Raw genomic sequence first — 19,679 nt, forward strand, 5'->3', positions numbered from 1 at the left:
TTCTTCTAATCTTCTTAATCATTTATCATATAATATATTAAAATTAGAAAAGATGGTATAGGGAGACTTATGTAAAGCAAGTTAAATAGACATGTACAGCTTACCCTTAAATGCATCAGTGAACTGATGCAGATACCCAGAATATCAAGAATTATAGAAAATGTCTTATAAGCTATGTGGTGTAGGTGTCAGAGGTGGGGGTAATGATTATTTGTGGAATGTAGAGAACAGATTCCCTCCAGAGATATTTTTCTCTTAGATTTCAGGTGACCAGGTATGTGACCTGAAAGGAGGTTCTCTATAGCAAAGCCTTAACAAACTCAACTATACAGTACATTCTTAAAAATCCATAATTGACTAATTAGAATACTCAATGTATGTATGTCAAAATACACTCTACTGTCATGTATATCTAAAAAGAAAAAAGAAACCCAGAATTGACGTGGATAAATAAAAATTCTGAGATAAAGGGTATGGTCCCAGGATTTTTGTTTTAAACTTTTGGGAGGTAACTCTTTTTCAAATGCATGAGGTAATTCCCCATTTTATTAAATAGAGTATGGTGTATATGCTGATCCAAAGTCACACTCACCTGTGAGAATCCCTTCATAACCATCCTGAGAAAATGTGCAGCCCCTGGCTCAGCTTTCCTGAGGGCCTCTCTCTCCCTCAATTTCTTTTCTGACGCAAGCACTTAAGAGAGTCTGCTCTTGGTGCTACAGCCACCTATCAATATCAATCAATGTCAATACCTCTGCCACCTGCCTGTGCTGTTTTCTTGGGTGCTGGGTCCTTTAAGGTGTGTGCTTCCAGCCAGGCACAGTGGTGCATGCCTGTAATCCCAGTGGATGAGGAGGCTGAGGCAGGAGGTTCAAAGCCAGCCTCAGCAAAATCGAGGTACTAAGCAGCTCAGTGAGACCCTCTCTCTAATAAAATACAAATTAGGGATGGGGATGTGGCTCTCTGCTTTGTGAGCATGGATAATCTCTCCATTAATTATGTCTTTAATTTCTTTCAATAATCTTTTTAGCTTCAGAGTATAGGTTTTTATTTTTTAGGAAAAACATCTTTATTATTTGAAGCATAAAAATAGTAAATAAAAATTGGTATGACATTTCATTTCTTAGTCTTCTCAATAAAGTTATATAAATACAAATGTCACTTAGTCTTTGTAAACTCTTGAGAATGTCTACAGGATCACACTTTGGTATGATATAAAAAGACAACACACAATGAGATGGTAAAAGTAAAAATGTTCATAGGTATGATTGAGAAAAAATTCTATAGATAGGCTCCCACATAAATAGGGCTTTAGGCTCAGTGGTAGAGTGCTTGCCTCTCATGTGTGAGGCACTGGGTTCAATCCTCAGCATCACATAAAAATAAATTAATAAACAAAGATAACTAAACATCTACAACTAAAAATTATAAAAGTAAACAAATAATTACAGCTTCACTTTTTATTCCTTTCCAAAACCCAGATAGCACTGCCCCATTATAGATCTTATAAATGTGATCTGCTTTAGCTCTTAATGCAGGGTAACAGAAAAGCCAGGTTTGGTACATTTGTTGTTACATTTCTAGTCATTTTATTCTTTTTGATGATATTGCATTTGGAATCATTCTTCATTGATTTTTAGATTGTTCATTACTAGTATATACAAATGCAATTGATTTTTGTATATTGACTTTTTATCTAGGAGTCTATTTCTTAATTCCTTAGGATTTTCTACATATGCAAATGTGTCATGTGTGAATAAGTAGTTTGAGTTCTTTGTTTCCATCTGGTTACATTTTGTTTCATTTTCTTGCCTAATTGCAGTGGCTAGAACTTCCAATAAGATAATTAATAAAAGTGGAAAGAACAGTGATGTCTTATTTCTGATCTTAAAGAAAAAACACAATCTTTCCACTCAGGATATCTCAATTTTTTTTTTTTTTTTTTTTTTTTTTAATGAATGCCTCTTATTAGGTTGAAGGTACCTAGTCCTCAACTTCTTACTGATCCTACTTTGTCAAGTGTATTTGTCATAAAAAGGTTTTGGATTTTGCAATTGCTGTTTTTCTGTCTACTATGATTGTTTTGGTTTTTTTGTCCTTTATTTTATTAATATGCTGCATCACACTGATTGGTTTTCCAATGTTCAACTAACCTTGCATTCCTAGGACACATCCCACTTGGCATGTACTAATCTTTGTATATTGCTGTGTTCAGATTGATTGGATTTTGTTGCAGTTTTATCCATTTGCATTCCCAGGTAATGCCAGTTGGTATTTTTTTTTCTTGTGATGCCTTTAGTTTTGTATCAGAGTAATATAAGTCTCAAAAAACAAGTTGGGAAGTATTTCTTCCTCTTCTCTATTTTGGAAGAGGTTGTGAGGAATAATGTTAATTACTCTTTTCATGTACTATGGATTCACCAGTAAAGCCATCACAGGAACTCTTAGGTCTTCAAACCCAATCACTAGTTTTTACTGACTATACATATTTTCAAGTTAATATTCAGTCAGTTTTGGTAATTTTTATCTCTCTGGCATCTATGTATCTCATCTAAATAATTAATATGTTGACCTATAATTGATCATATCATTCTATTATAATCATTTTCATTATTTGTAAAGTTGTCAGTGATGTCCCTTTATCTGTTTCTGCATTTTAGAAATGTGTTTTCCCTTATTAGTCGAACTAAAAGTTTGTCAATGTTGTTGATATTTTCAAAAACGTTTTGTTTTCATGACTTTCTCTGTTGTTTTTCTATTCATTATTTAATTATTTTCTAGTCCAATAATATGATTCCTTCTACTTGGCTTAGTTTGATCTTCTTTTTTAGAAATAATTAGCTAAATGGTTTCAGGTATTTTCTTTTTCTTTCAATTTAGGCACATATAACTATAAATTTTATTCTAAGTATGACATTGGATGCATTGTGTAGGTTTTGGTATGCTCTGATTTTTGTTTTTATTCATCTGTAAATATTTTCACTGCAGTTTCTTTTTTTTGACTCTTATTTATTTTAGGAGTATGTTAATTTTTTTCTACACATTTGTGAATTTCCCAAATTTCATTTTGATTTTGATTTCTAATCATTCCATTAGGGTCAGATAACATAGTATAATTTTAATTTTCTTAATATATTGAGGTTTGTCTTAAGGCCTAATATGTGGTCTTTCCTGGAAGATGTTTCTTGGGTGCTTGAGAAGAATGTGCTTTTTTGTTGTTGTTAGGCAAAGTATTCTGCATATATCTGTTGATTTGTAGTTGTTAAAGTCTTCTACATCCTTATTGATCTTCTGTATCACTCATCTAGCCATAATTGAGAGTGGGGTATAAAGTCTTATTTTATTGTTGAATTATCTAATTGTGCCTTCAGTTCTGTCAGTTTTCCTTCATATATTTTGGGGTTCTGGAATTACATGCATGTGTATTTATAATTGTCATATTTTCCTGACTGATTTATAGTTTGTCATTATAAAGTTAGCTTCATCATCTCCAGTTATAACTTCTTTCCTAAAGTCGATTTTGACATATTCTAGTCAAGAGAGCCACTACAGCTCACTTGCTTATAGTTGTTGTTGAACATGGTATATCTTTTAACTTGTGACCTATTTGTAACTTTGTATCTAAGGCTTATTTCCTAAAGATATCATATGATTGTTTTGTTGTTGTTTGTTTGTTTGTTTGGTACCTGGGATTGAACTCAGGGGCACTCTACCACTAAGCTATATCCCCAGTCCTATTCCTTATTTATTTAGAGACAGTTTCTCACTGAGTTGCTTAGCCCTTTGCTTTTGCTAAAGCTTTCTTTGAACTCATGCTCCTCCTGCCTCAGCCTCCACTGTCTATTGTATTTTGTAACATTCTGTCTGACCAACTCTGCTTTTTGTTTGGATTACTTAATCCATTAACATTTATTGTTGTTATTGCTATTATTTTATTTATGTTTATGATTTTACTTTTTGTTTCATGTCTTTGTGTTACTCCCTTTATTTTTTACTTGCATTGTCAATATTTTTATTGTAACATTTTAATCCTTTGGTGTTATTCACAAATTTTTGGTTTTCTTAATGGTTTCTCTAGGCCTTGTATGTTGTAATTTACCAGAACTTACTTCTGATTTATATTGATTTAATGTCAGTAAAATATACAGATGTTATTTCTGAACAGATTAAGTCTATCTTCTCCTTTTTATGCTATTAATGTTGCACATATACATCTGTATGTATATTACAACCCTACTAATACATTATCATAATTACTAAAAAACTTTTTATTATTTTAAAAATGCTGAGAAAATAAAACTATTATGTGTTTTTGCACAGTTTATTATGTTAAATGTTGTACTTACCATTTCTGTTTTGTTTTGTTTTGTTCTGACTTCTTCCTGTGAGTTCAAGTTCCCATCTGGTATAATTCTGTACTCCACTACAGCTCTGCTCACACCTGTGTCCTTTGGGCTGCCATTGTCAAATATAGAAACAATTTTATATTAAAGATTTTACAGCATCATTTACATATATTACTTTATGAAATTTATTTTTCAATAAATTAAGAGAAATAAAAATTATGAAATTATGTTGTTTGTTATAGTTACTGACACACCTACCTTTGGCACTCTGTTTTTCATGTTGATTCACACTGTCCTCTGGTATTGCTTTCAGCCTGAAAACTTTCTTTACTCCTTCTTGTAAGACTGGTCTGTTAGCAACTAATTCTCTCCATTGTTATTTCTCTGGGAATCTCTTTCTTACTTCATGTTTGCCAGTGTTACTAGATATTACATTCTTTGTTGACAGGTTTTCCTCTTTTGGTGCTTCTCTAGATCATCCCACTGTCCTCTGTCACATTCTTGATGATGCTGCATCAGCTGTTATTCTTACTGGGCTCTCTGATCATAAGGATGCCAGTTTTTGTCTTGCCAAGTTCAAGATTTTCTTTCTTGACCTTCAACGTCAGAGTATTATGCATCTGGGTTTGGATTGCTGTCTGTTTCTCCTGGTTAATGTTTGTTGAACTTCTTATATGTCCGAATTAATTAATGTGTTTCCTCAAATCTGGAAGTTTTTTTTTTTTTTTTGGCCCTTATTTCTTTGAATATTTTTTATGCTCCCTTTTCTCTTTCCTTTTCTAGTCTCGCATTTCATGTGTATAATTTAAGGTGTGCTATGATTTTCTGAGGCTCTGTTCATTTTCTTTATTATTTCTTCTCTCTGTTCTTCAGATCATATAATTTTCATCAGTCAATATTCATGTTTATTGATTCTTTTTTTTTCTGCTAGCTCAAATTTATTCCTGAGCCCTTCTCATGAGTTTTTCATTATGGATATTGTAGTTTTTAACTCCAGAATTTTGGTTTGGTTATTTTTAGTAATTTCTATTCACCCATATTCTCTGTTGATGAACCATTCTCAGTATCCTTTCCTTTAGCCATTCTTAAAGTATAGTTCAGAGCTGGGCATGTGAATTACACTAGGTCTATTGGATTTACTAAGAGAATTGTTTGGAATGCAGGGACAGAATATGATTGGCTTCCCTCTGAATGATGTGGGTGTGGATATAAATTTTAAAACTGGGGCAGCCATTTTACTTAGTGATTTTGTTACCAAATTAACCCAAGGATTAAGCCAATATATATGAAGGAGAAAAATGACTAAATATCTGAGGGAAATAACTTGAACACCAATGATAGTATATATGCCTCTGAGTCAGATGTCTTCCCTAATTATATTATCATTGATATGGGCCAAGAAAAAAATGCTTGTTAAGAGAATTTGACTTGTCAAAGGAAGTGTCCAACAGTTTTAATAATTAAAACATTTTTAAGGAGGACTCACCCTCAGTGATGAGGAAAAAAAAATCACTGTCAAAGATTGAATCTTGTCATTGTATTTATCTATCATATATAGCTGTTGGGCTTTTTTTCCTGACATATTGCATAATATCTATGTTATTTTGTATCATATGGACAATTATTATGTGTTAATAATTAAGACAGTAAGATCGATGAACTTAACAGCTATAGAACAAAACAGAAATAATGATGACTAAAAGTCTTTCTTAAAAAAAAAGATTTTTAGGTGAGGATGAAAACGTAAACCTTCACAATATATTAGCATTTAGAATGTTTTTTGCTGATGATATTGTTCCATTTAATTCAGTTTAGCTCGTCACATTCTTGTTCTTTCCCTTTATATGCTTGGGCATCAAATCTCTCCATTATTGAGACAGTTATTAGGTGATGGAAATTTTAAAATAGTCCCAGAAAGAGAGATAAGATAAAGATAGAGGGGGGTATGGGAGGATTAGATAAACTCTAGATAGGGCAAAGGGGGGAAGGGGAGGGAGGGTAAGGGAGGGGGGTATGGGGGTAGGAAAGACAGTGGAATGAGATGGACATCATTATCCTAAGTACATGTCTGAAGACATGAATGGTGTGACTCTACTTTGTGTACAACTAGAGATATGAATAATTGTGCTGTATGTGTGTAATATGAATTATAATGCATTATGCTGTCATATATAACAAATTAGAATAAAATAATGAAAAAAAAGATAAAGATAGAAAAAGGATGGTAGGTTTTATGAACCTGTTTGGTAAGATGTAGATAAGAAACAGGAAAACAGAAATGTAGAAGATTGATGAATAACACATGGGGACATAATTGATAGGGCTGTGATCAAGAAAAGAGTAAATAGAGCTAATTCATGGTGCAACCTAACCCTCTGCAGGAGAAATCATGTTAAGAAAAAGAATACACTGGGTTTCAAAGGGAAAATAAACTTTTGAGAACTTAGATAGCCCCTTATGTTTGGGCACCAAAAACCCTTAGAATTTTTGGTATCATCAAGTTGATGCTTTGGCTTTAATATTTGGGATTTTTTTTTTTTTTTTAATTCCTTGGTCCCACTTTTGCTGACTGTCTCAGCTGTGAGACACACCGGTTTCTCCTGTGTCACACAGCCTTGCTTCCTTTCTCTGGTTCCCTCAGTCTGTAACATGAAAGGAGCGGCAATGTGAGCAGAATGCTGCCCAGGAGCCAGGCTGAGTCCTTGCAGGACTGAAGACAAGGTCCCTGAGCCCCCAGAACCCAAGAGCTTGAGACCTGCTCCTCCTCAGTCCTCATATAAAAAGACAGAAATGACCTTTGCTAGCATCAATAAGTACTCCTTTGTGGTCTTCCACTTTTATTATAGACATTACTAAAAATGAAGAATGCCCAGGCTGGCAGCAAACTAGGCAGAAGAGTGTGTCTGAGTACATCAAGACCTGTTTATTCTTTTTAAAAACATATTTATACTTTTTAATTAGGCCTGCAGGTATACAGTACTGCCATTTCTGGTCCACAATAATATTATATTCTCACAAATTATTCTGTTGAGCAAATGAAATCCACAAGAGGATAATTGTTAGAGATCACAGAAACCACAGAAACCCTAGAGGAAATGTCCAGATGGCCACTGACAGGCAGCTTCTGGTAATGATAGGCCACTGTTATCTGTCCCTGTTTGAGGGTTGTTCCAAAAAGAACAATCAATAGGTTGTTCTTTGGCTGTGGAGAAAGGCTGGGAGAGTGTGAAACCACTGCACCATAACAGACTCTGAAGACTGTAAAATCTGGCTTCTCCTTGATCCCAACCTCCTGCCATCAGAGGTAGGGCAGGTACCCTGCCTCAGGTTATTTTTCTTACCTATAAAATGAAACAGTTCCTGCCTTCCACATGGATTGTTGTAAGATGCAAATAAAATAATACTTGAGAAACTGCTTTATAACTAGAATGTGCTGTTGTCCACTAAGATCCCCCCATTCTACTTTCTTAATGACTTTCGAGGTCTCTGTGTATGTATGTGTCTACAGTGCTAAGGGATATATGTTCATAAAATCCACTGACAATTTCTTTTTCTTCTCCTCTTCTCCCTCTGATTTTTTTTTTTTTTTTTCCTGTACTGGGGGATTGAACCCAAGGGTACTTTACCACTGAGCTGCCACCCTAGATCTTTTTATTTTTCATTTTGAGGCAGGGTCTTGCTAAGTTCTTAGTGTCCTTCTAAGTTTCTGAGACTGGCCTCAAACATTCAATCCTCCTATCTCAGTCTCCTGAGTTGCTGGGATTACAGGAGTGCACCATCATATCTGGCAAAATTAAGACTTTTTTAAAGACTCACAATCCTCAATAATTTCAGTTTGTTCTCTCATTTGAATAACACAAGTTCTATTTCACTAACAAAATTAGTATGATTTTATCTATGTTTTGCTGACATTGCTGAGACTTATGCAGTATGCTAATTAGCTGATAAATTGTGAAAGATAAGTGTGAGAGCAGAAAAAAAATGCTAAAAAGTTCATGAAGTTTATGGGCAGGTCCCAACATACTTACTTCCAAAACAAAAATGGAAATATTGCTAAAAATTAGTAAGACTATCAATAGGCTCATTCGGGTCTTGATACTTTATAACCATAATGCAAAAGTATAAATAATATATATAATTATTATGTCAATGTTTTATTTCTTTTGACATTAAGATAATATATGATTTAAAAATAATGCTCTTTGCAAGGTTTTTTGAATGTTATGCTTCAGGAAACGTGAAATTGTGCTAAAGAAACAGCTGATATTATCCTGATTTCACACTTAGATAAACATTAAGAAAAATAAGTTCAGAGAGGTTGCATCATCTTATCATAGTCTCTGTTTTTGGTACTACAACATAATTGATTCACTCAGGTAAAGAAAAAATGAATCTCTAAAAATTTTTTACTTTGTAGGTCAGTTGAAGTTTTCCCTCAGACAACTCAATGTGGGAAACAGATGACAGGGACACTTGCTCTGTCTTTGTAAATAAATTCAGAACATCCAAATTGGAGACCTGCTTTTCAAGCACAAGAAAGAGAGGTAGCATAAACAAATAATATCTCTGAAGAAAAGAAGTGCAAAAAATGGCATAATATAAATCTGAGTAAGTGGGGTGCAAGCAACCTGAAGGTTTTTTCCATGCCCCTGTGGTTTGAGAAAAACTATTCTTCTAAGAATGTATGTGTGTGTGTGTTGGGGAGTGGGTATTATATGTGTGTGCATGTTCACAAGCTTGGCATACAAAAAAATATAGGAAAGCAACTGCTGTTAAGTCATATTAAAAAATAATAGAGAATTTTAGCAGAAAATGATGCTGGAAATAAAGATGTTTAATTGATTAGATTTCAAATGCATTTTGTGGGTAAGTATGACCTCTGGTGTTAATTTAGGGAAATTTTAGCATTTAAATGTCTTCATGGCAGTCAGAGAAACAAATGGTAATTTTCTGAAAGCTTATCACCAGAAGTCACTGGCATTTGTTTTGTGTCCCTTCTTTCCTCATTTCTTCTTGTTCCCTTCTCACTTTCACAAATGGGAAACTGTCACATGCAAAGCACTACCCATGTGGAAGAATATTGTCTTTGTTGTTGTGAAAGCTTAACTTGACATATGTTTCTCTCTACAATCCCATGTAGGATAAAGACCACCACAAAGTTATGGCATACATATTTTAAAAGTCTACATATAAGCTTAAAAATCATTCTCTATTAATTTTAGTTTTTAACATAAGAAGTCACAAAAATAAAATCTTGAATGTGCTCTTCTCATGACCCGATAGTGTAAAATGCCCTAAACAATAAAGTCATGATGATTCAGACCAAAAAATGAAAAAAAATGAAGCACAAAGTTTTGGGATTTTTTTCCCTTGAAGTTTTTCATCATCATGCTGATAGAGTTTTATCAATCACACATCACACTCTCAAAATATGGGCATTAGGGAGATGCTGTTTTGAATGTGTGCAATCAATTGAATCTTTAATGCAAATGCGATAAATATCTGCCTTGCGTTTTTCTCTCTGTAGTCACAGTGAGCTTCACATTATTAAATTGTTATGAGATTTTTCAAAGTATTAGCTAGGCTAAAGTACTATTGATCTGAGTTTGAAATTTTCTGATGGTCTCTCATGCTGTGCACCAGTTTTCTCTTTTCTTGTGTAATTTGTACATTCTATCCTTCTCCGTACCCTCCTTGAAAGAAGTAAGAACTCCACATCATAGTACCATCTTAAATCTCAGTGAGCATTCATTTCTATTTTCTACATGATTGCGACATTATAAGTAATCCTATACTAAGGCATAGAAGTATGTGCAGCAAATATGTTTTTTTTTCTTCTGTTAATGGAGCACTAACATATTTTTTCCTTCTGTTTTAAGCCTTGAGTTTGCTATTTGAGAATGTCAGTTTCATATAAGGTGAAGGAGCTATTATGTTCCTTATGACGTTTTAGTGACTAGAAACTTACATCTAATTTAAAATGCTGGTGACAACTGTTGTGATATTTAGGGGAGTGGTCTTTATAATCTTTCATCTAAACCTATGAATAGTTAATGAAACTACTACTTTACCAAAGCTTCTTTGAAGTATTTAGATTTATGAGGATGGATCAAATATTTTCACTCATTCAGCTACATGGATTAACTAGAGAAAGGCTATATAGTTTGTTGGGAAGAGTACTAAGACATGTTTGATAGATTTTATGCTTTAGTTAAAATTGTTTTTCAGACCAAAGATGAATAAGTTTTAATTTGGAAACTTTGATTCAACTTACTTGTTACAATTGTTTTTAATAGTCCTGCTCACCACACCATTCACTCAATATCTTCACAGTTGCCCCCCCCCCATTCAGTAAACTTCATTATTCTAAACAAGTTTTATTAATTTCACACTGTGGCAATAAAATAAAACAAAAATCATAAATGTTGTGTGATTTTTAACTATTAAAATTCTATCATTAGCCAAGATCATTGATAAATTCAAATCCTGACAGTATTCATTATCTCAAATCAAGAAGTATGGGAGTAAAACCCTTCCGATTTTTCCTCCTGAATCTATTTACTCTCATGATCAAAAAATTAAAATTGTTTAACACATCCAAATATCCTAAAATAAATTATTCACTCCGTGGCATTGAAAACACACACACACACACACACACACACACACACACACAGGAATAGAGAAAAGGTAAGCAACTTTAGGGCAGCTGCTGAATAGAATGTCAAGAAATTGGATCCAGCTGAGAATTTCAATTACCTAATGAGGGTGATCCACTTTCACTCTAATTCTTTGGTCTACTTCATTAATTACTATCATAAATGCTTTAAAAATCACAATTTAAAAGCGAAACAAATATTCAATTGGCCATTTTCTATGATTTTTTTTGTAGGGGGGAGGAAAATTTCAATTCACAAAGAAAACTGTGAAGACTTAAGATGGAGCAGAAACAAAGAACCCTCAAAGATCCCCTACCTCTTTATTAGTGTACCGCCCAGTGAAAAAGACATTACGGCAAATTTTACACAAAATTCAATTTTTATTGGTGTATTAAAGAGTAAATAAATAACCATTATACCAAAGTACAGCAAAAACTCCAGCGCTACCCCTGCACAGGGATTATTCTGCCTAGGTTATCATTACAGTATTAATAATTTCCCAACCTGGCTGAAATTGCCAGTGAATCAGCCGGCGCCAGGCCCCTCTCCCACCCGCTGCTGCAGTCTGGGCTTGGCAAAGAAGATGTTCAGTGTTTGCGCATTTGTGACTCGCCTTTGCTTTGTGTCTGCAGGTGAGGAGGAGGAAAAGAATAGAAGCTGGCGGCCGGCGGTCACAGAGCAGCCCTCAGACCCTCTAGCGAGGAGCATCTCCACGGAGGAAGAAGCTTGCAGACCTACTCATTCAGGCTGCCGGAGGGCCTGAGAGCCGGAGCCCGGGACTCGGCGACCGGGGGCGCCAGCCCCTCATGTTCCGCAGAAGGCGAAAATGTGAGCGGGCGGTAGCGGGGAAAGCCCTCCGCCCCCGCCAGGGGGACCAGGGAAGCCCGAGCGGGCTCTTCCCGGGGACGGCGGGGATCCCCTCCTCCGGCCCCGCCCCCACCTCCCCCTGCCCGGGCGCCGATGCAGTTAACCCTACCAGCGCCACAGCGCACTCTGGCGAGAGCGCAGCACTAACTATCCATATTCCAGGACTCTGGAGCCTGGAGCCAGTGAAACATCCAGGCTCTGGGTCTCCTCTGATCCTCTGTGGCCAAACCAGGGCTCATGCCCAGGAGTTTTCCCCAGACGTTGCTGCAGTAGCTTAGCCAATAGCCAAACTTTTCCTTTCCAGAGCCAGTGCCCCCGCAGTCACTTGGCGGGCAGCCTGCAGCCCACTCTCAGCGGGACGTTGGGGAAGAGGCTGGTATAGGGCGAGAGGGCTGCTGTTTTGGAGCCCTACAAAGAGTGAGAGTGGAGGAGTGGTTCGGGTTTCGCGCTGTACTGGTGCCTGCCCTATAGCCTGAGTGGTCCGATGTGCTGCAGTGCCCGGGGCAGGGGATTCGGACATCGCATTCGGCATCCCTCGGTGGGGCGGCGGCGGCACGCGAGAGACACCTCTTATCCCCCACCAACCCGGCTGCACTGTGTGGGTGTTCTCGATCCCGGATAGTGCTCAGGGGTGCTCCCAGATTCAGCAGGTGGAATCCACGCCCTCTAGCGCCCTAGCCCTGGCCTCTGACCCCCGGGGTTTTCATTCTGCAGATTCCCCTCCCCACTTCTCTCTCTCTCTCTCTCTCTCTCTCTCTCTCTCTCTCTCTCTCACACACACACACACACACACACACAAACACACACACACACAGGCAGCCCTAAGCCGCGCGCGCCGCAAACTCAGTCTCGGTCCCCGCAGGTGATGTCATGCCCATTGTTTTGGTGCGCCCAACCAATCGGACTCGCCGCCTGGATTCTACCGGAGCCGGCATGGGCCCTTCCTCGCACCAGCAGCAGGAGTCCCCGCTCCCGACCATAACGCATTGCGCAGGGTGCACCACCGCCTGGTCTCCCTGCAGCTTTAACAGCCCTGACATGGAAACCCCATTGCAGTTCCAGCGCGGCTTCTTCCCAGAGCAGCCGCCACCGCCACCGCGCTCCTCACACCTGCATTGCCAGCAGCAGCAACAGAGCCAGGACAAGCCGTGCCCGCCCTTCGCGCCCCTCCCGCACCCTCACCACCACCCTCACCTCGCTCACCAGCAGCCGGGCAGCGGCGGGAGCAGCCCATGCCTCCGGTGCAACAGCTGCGCCTCCTCCGGTGCCCCGGCGGCGGGGGCGGGGGCGGGGGATAACCTGTCCCTGCTGCTCCGCACCTCCTCGCCCGGCGGCGCCTTCCGGACCCGCACCTCCTCGCCACTGTCGGGCTCTTCGTGCTGCTGCTGCTGCTCGTCGCGCCGGGGCAGCCAGCTCAATGTGAGCGAGCTGACGCCGTCCAGCCATGCCAGTGCGCTCCGGCAGCAGTTCGCGCAGCAGCCCGCGTCCGCCTCCCAGTACCACCAGTGCCACAGCCTGCAGCCCGCCGCCAGCCCCACGGGCAGCCTCGGTAGCCTGGGCTCCGGGCCCCCGATCTCTCACCACCACCACCATCCGCACACGGCGCACCACCAGCACCACCAGTCCCAGGCGCGCCGCGAGAGCAACCCCTTCACCGAAATAGCCATGAGCAGCTGCAGGTACAACGGGGGCGTCATGCGGCCGCTCAGCAACTTGAGCGCGTCCCGCCGGAACCTGCACGAGATGGACTCGGAGGCGCAGCCCCTGCAGCCCCCTGCGTCCGTCGGAGGAGGTGGCGGCGCGTCCTCCCCGTCTGCAGCCGCTGCTGCTGCCGCCTCGTCCTCAGCCCCGGAGATCGTGGTGTCTAAGCCGGAGCACAACAACTCCAACAACCTGGCGCTCTACGGAGCCGGCGGCGGAGGCAGCACTGGAGGCGGTGGCGGCGGTGGCAGCGGGCATGGCAGCAGTAGTGGCACCAAGTCCAGCAAAAAGAAGAACCAGAACATCGGCTATAAGCTGGGCCACCGGCGCGCCCTGTTCGAGAAGCGCAAGCGGCTCAGCGACTATGCGCTCATCTTCGGCATGTTCGGCATCGTGGTCATGGTCATCGAGACCGAGCTGTCGTGGGGCGCCTACGACAAGGTACAGGCTTGAATCCTTGCCCACCCTCCCAGAGAGGGGGGCCAGGTGGTTGGGATGGCACTGGCGGGAACTCTTTACCAGCGGCTCCCCGAGTCTTCCCCGTGCGAACCCAAGTGCCTGCGGGAACAGCTAGTGCAGCTAGGACGCGCACGCCTAGATGGCTAGGCAACTCCAAAAGGAAACCTTTCCGCGTGCGGCCAAAGTTCTCGAGGCACTAGAATGCCTAGCGCTTTCAAGCACATTAAATAAGTGGTTATGGGAGTCGGTGAGGGAAAGCATTTGTATTCCTCTCCGGTGCTCCTGTCTAGGAGGCCGCTTTCAACCCTCAGCGCTTAAACTCGGGAATAACTTCCTCTTGGGTTTAGCGATCCAGGTGAAGCATTTCAGACCTTGGTGAGGATCTTGCAGCCAAGCCACTATTCTTTCCAATTCTGCGATCCTCCCGCTTGGTTTTGAAGCAGATTAATCTGACATCGCAGATATAGACAGCCCCCACCTCCATCCCCGCGCCCCTTACTGTGAGTTCGGGTCCACTTGCGGGGGACTGAGGGACCCTCGAGGCCTGGAAGGGGGTTAAACGTGCTTCTTTCTTAAAAGTCTTCGGTCTGTGTTGCAGGCGTCGCTGTATTCCTTAGCTCTGAAATGCCTTATCAGTCTCTCCACGATTATCCTGCTCGGTCTGATCATCGTGTACCACGCCAGGGAAATACAGGTAACTTAGGTTCTGCTGTTTATGAATGTAGAAAGCCTGGGGGAAAGCAAGGCAGCAGGGCTTTTTCCAAACAGTCTTGTCCTTGCCTAAGGTTACAGAAGACACACGCTGTGTCTTATGGCAGCACCTGACCTGTTCTTTCAAGAAGTTAAAAACAAAAGAAGGCAGTGCAGCATGTAAACAGGCAGTAGTTTCTGATATGTGTGGGTTAAATTCTTAAGACTTTCACCTGTCTTCTGCAGGTAGATCAACCTCTATACATCAGTCACTGCATTTGTTTTCAATAAGCTAATTATGACCTATCCTTAATCTTCACAGTAAATATGTGTTCTTGTTGGAGACACTTTTCCTGATGAGTAAGTCATTATGGAAGGAAGGTCTTGTCCATCTACATCGTCCTCTACTAAGTAGCATAAAGAAGAAAGTAGGTTCCTGATGTTGCTAGCTAACATAAATGTGGGGAAAATTCTAACTTTTTCCTAAAACGTTTCTTTATCCTAAAGGGATCCTTAACCTGAAATGTTTTTGTTTAAGTTTAGTTTATAAATTCATATATTTAGTACTTTAGTACATTCTTAGCTAAAGTCATTAGGTTATTTTTTTCTAAAGTTGTTATGGTCACTGCCACTGTGAACTGTCCTCACAGGAAAATGTTTGTTTTATTTAAATACATCCAGGAGCATTGACAATATTGGTTGCTACTAACAATATCAGAATATTCTGTAAAATTTACGGGTCATTTTTTTCAAAAATTAGATTGGAACCCAGCTTAGAATTTACACACACATGTATTTTTTTATTTTTCTGATCCATCGTTAGGTATTTGGTGGGACTATGAAAACTTCCAAAGTAGGGTATCTTTGAAAATAAAACATTTTATGCAACTTGCCCCATAGAAAATTTAGTATTAAGTTAAATTAATTTCAAGTTAGTAACCAGCAAACACACTAAATATAGAAAAAACCAATTGTAATGATTGTCCAAACAAAGATGGCACGTAATCCCAAATGAGAGAGGAATGACTTCATTTTACTTTATATTTGCTAAAACTTTGAAAAGTGTGTTTTTGAAGGCATGAGGTTAGTGAATAGAAATTGAAAGAGTGTTTAGAAATAAATAGTAAAATTGTACTGGCAAAACAGGACAAACACACATTTGAATTTTTTTTTTTCCATTTTAAAAATTTACTCAGATTCATCTTTAATTCAGTTCTCCTGATGATGGGCTTTTGAGGTTCTTCCAATTTTTTTTTTTTTTTTTTTTTTTTTTTTTTTGGTACCAGGGATTGAACTCAGGGGCACATGACCACTGAGCCATATCCCCATTTCTATTTTGTTTTATTTAGTGACAGGACCTCACTGAGTTGCTTAATGCCTCACCTTTTTTTGCTGAGGCTGGTTTTCAAACTCCTGATCCTCCTGTCTCAGCCTCCTGAGCTTCTGGAATTATAGGCGTGCGCCATCATGCTCAGCCAAATGTTTTTAAATGATACTTCAATGTAGCTTAAACATTATGGGTGTATCTTTTAATTTTGACATGAAGAGTAAATACTTAGAACTAAAAGGAACAAAAATGGCCCTTTGACTCAGTTTGCAGATAAGTCGGAAGATGTGTGTAGCTTTCCAGACCAAGCGGTCACAGTGCAAAGCAAGAGCAGGCCCTTTCCTCCTGGTTCTAGTCCAGAATGCTTCCTGCTGAGTTCTGCTGCTGCTTACCTAAAGCTCCCAAACATGGACATTGCTTTATCTGCAGGTTCCCACTATATCCCAAAGTTTGGTAATATGAATAAGATTAAGTTTAAAATATTATTCTACAATGTTCTTATGTATTTTTAAAAATCAAGTAACTTTAAAATGTTTTACTTAATCTATCTTGGAATGAGAGATCTTACTGCTTTAAATTGTTAGCTTTCCTTGTATTACCTGTTCTTCTGAAAAGCACACAACTAAAAACACATTCATGGGGAGGACATTTACGAGTGATATCTCCAACAAGGTGTCTTCTTGAAAACACTGACTATTCAAGGGTTATTGGAAGATTTTTTTTAAAAAATAATGTGTTAAGTCTAAAAGGAGCTTCCAAAAATGAATTACGTGTCCTAAAAAAAATTAAAAATAAATACCATAGTAGAATTCTTGAAATGTTCAAAAACTAATACAGGAAGTTACATTTTTATAGATTATTTTATGTCTAAGGATATTCCTTTCAGTGGCTAATTTGGACTCTTTCTGACATGCAAATACCTAGATATCTATGTTGATTAGAGTATATATAGCCTGGGTAAGAAAAATAAGGATAGGATTGTCTGCGAATAAACACAGTGGACTTCCTCAGTGTAGGGTAACATAAATATCACGGAGTGTTAGGTTTTAAAAATTTGATTAATTTTATAAGATATACAAACTCTTAAGCCTGCTACACTTGAGAGATCTTTTCAAAATAGAGTAGTATCATTTAGTTATTTTGATGCAGCTCCTATACTTAATATTTCATCTAGAGGGATTTCTTCCTCTAGATGAAGCTCAAAATTCGCATCTGAAATGCTTTTAAAAGCTAGATAATAAAATGTGAAAGGATTAAATAAGTTTGAAGACCCCGAGAAAAACAAAAAAGGAGGTGGTTCTAATTAGTTCGAAGAACAGTCAACAATGCTGCCAGAATAGTTTTTAACTCTGAAAGTCAAGTGCACAGTTTTATGTGTATTGATGAAAAATGATGAATTGTGTCCTTCTTTTTAATTTATTAATGTCGCTGCTGTAGATGTATTTCTTTCATAGATGTGTTAAGCTAATGGGCACTTCTCAGTTTATTATAAAAAGCTCCAAATATATTGATTTAGCTTTGAGTTGAGGAACTAAATGCAGGAGTCATGCTGCCTTTCAGAGACTGTCATTTACAAAAACAGTCTTAGCATATCGGTGTGATGATTGGATAATGATAGGTAGCTAGTGTGAGTTTCTGGCACATGATACCATTGTCCACTACATTCAGGAAAAGAAGGCGTTTTAGCTGATGTGCAAGCTGTCTGTCTACTGGAATTGCTTAATGAAGCTTGGGGAGGCCCTGACATTTTCATGGAGAACCTTGGAAAGCAAGTCAGTGTGACCTTTTATAAAATGTTTATATACACTCTGGCAAAATAAAATGGTTCAGGTGAGTCATGGGAGGAAGTGCTTGGATTAAAATAGTGAGATGGGGAGGCTCTGCAAGAACACAGCTTTGGTGTCATTTTTCAGTACCACAGACAGCTCAATGTACTCAGCTACATAGTTTGTTAATTTCACTAATTACCTTTACTCCCCACAGCCAAAAGTGAAGATCTTTTTTGTTCTGTTGTTGCTTATATAAAATTAGATTGAGTAAGAGCAAATTTTCAGCTAAATAGATATTAGACTTTTTAAATACACATTTGGACTTCCTTTCCATATCCATCAATAAAGCCAGAAAAATGAGTGAACTTTAATAAATGCCTTTGTATCTTGACCTTCCAATAAAGAAAAACATGCTGTAGGGGTGGTTTTTACATAATTTGATACTAAATAAAGAGCATTCCTACCTCAAGTCTCAATTTTAAATTACAGGAAAAACAAAAGTAGGATTTCTGATGATTTTTCTTTTGTCCCCACCCCATGCAGTGAGATTGAAGTTATTTCTTGATGGAGTAGGTGTAAAATAAAGTTCAAAAACTCATTAAGGTCTTCAAAATCAGAAAATTCTAATGTAGATTTTGCTTCATCATTTCAGCTTTATTATACTATCATTTTTCTTGTGGAAGCAAATTTTTTGGGAGGAGGATACTGAGTATTGAACTCGGGGGTGCTCCACCACTGAGCCACATCCCCAGCACTATTTTATGTTTTATTTAGAAACAGGGTCTCACTGAGTTACTTAGCGCTTTTCTTTTGCTGAGGCTGGCTTTTAACTAATGATCCTCCTGCCTGGGCCTCCAGAACTGCTGGGATTATAAACGTGTGCCACCATGCCCAGCTAGAAGCAATTTTAATAGAGTTTAGTTTTTTGATTGACAAATGTGCAATTCTAAACTGGAGGGAAAAAACACCCTTAGATTGGTAGTTGATATTTTTGATTCTCATGGAACTTATAGGAATGATAGGTACTGTACTTTAAATTGGAAAGCGGTTTGGTTTTGGTAACAATATAATTATATAATAAATGGCATTAGGGGAAACACTCTATTTTTTTTTTCCTTTGGTATCCTTGGCAATGGAATAGCTGTGTGTCTCTTTCAAGTTAGCTTTTCAGAGATGGACTATATAGAACTCTAACTGGAAGAATAGAAATTAAGATTTCACTTCACTTGTATGCAAGGATCACACAGAGGAGAAAGGAGTGAGGGAGGGCAGCGGGCTTAGTGAACTATGAAATCTGGACTGGCTGGAGAGGGATGTATGCTCACCACTTAGTGGGCTTCACTTCTACTGCGCAACCTGGGGAAGAATGTTCACTTTCCCACTCCTACAGGGAGCAAGCACATGCTTCCATACAATGCAGAAAATACTGCATGCACTTAATATTCTTGTTAATAAAATAACGATTAAAAGTAATTCCAACAGTACAGAAGAGTTTAAAATAAAAAGCGAAAGTCACCTTCTGTATACTCTATCTTATTTCTCAGAGGGAACCACTTTTTTAAGTTTCTTACATGTCTGTCTGGAGTTTCAAAATCAAATATTTAGAAGTATTTATATGCATAAACACCTTGTTTTCATTCCTGAATATGTCTTATGTGTGTTTTTGCCTTTGAGCACCTAGGGACCTAGCTCATTCTTCTTTAGCAGTTGTGCATTATACTATTTTATGGGTATACTATAAATTATATCGCTGAAAGTTAATAGGCAGTTTGGAGTTTTCTTGGGTTTTGCTCTCACAAGCAATACTAACATGGACATCTTTGTGTATTTGTTTTTAATCTACAAATTTGAATATATATAA

The 19,679-nt window shown here is 38.7% G+C and overlaps 1 protein-coding gene across 1 annotated transcript in view; it reads left to right on the plus strand.

The window, feature by feature from the left end:
* Kcnn2 (potassium calcium-activated channel subfamily N member 2) overlaps positions 1–19,679 on the plus strand; it is a 419,384-nt gene that overhangs the window by 271,089 nt on the left and 128,616 nt on the right. Inside the window, exons 3-5 of the mRNA XM_076855875.1 lie at positions 11,638–11,833; positions 12,735–14,014; positions 14,631–14,726. Of these exons, the coding sequence (XP_076711990.1) occupies positions 11,812–11,833; positions 12,735–14,014; positions 14,631–14,726 (1,398 nt within the window). The 5' untranslated portion in view covers positions 11,638–11,811. The remainder of the gene's footprint in view (positions 1–11,637; positions 11,834–12,734; positions 14,015–14,630; positions 14,727–19,679) is intronic.

Source organism: Callospermophilus lateralis, chromosome 5, assembly GCF_048772815.1.
Source record: "Callospermophilus lateralis isolate mCalLat2 chromosome 5, mCalLat2.hap1, whole genome shotgun sequence".
Classification (NCBI taxonomy): Eukaryota; Metazoa; Chordata; class Mammalia; order Rodentia; family Sciuridae; genus Callospermophilus; species Callospermophilus lateralis.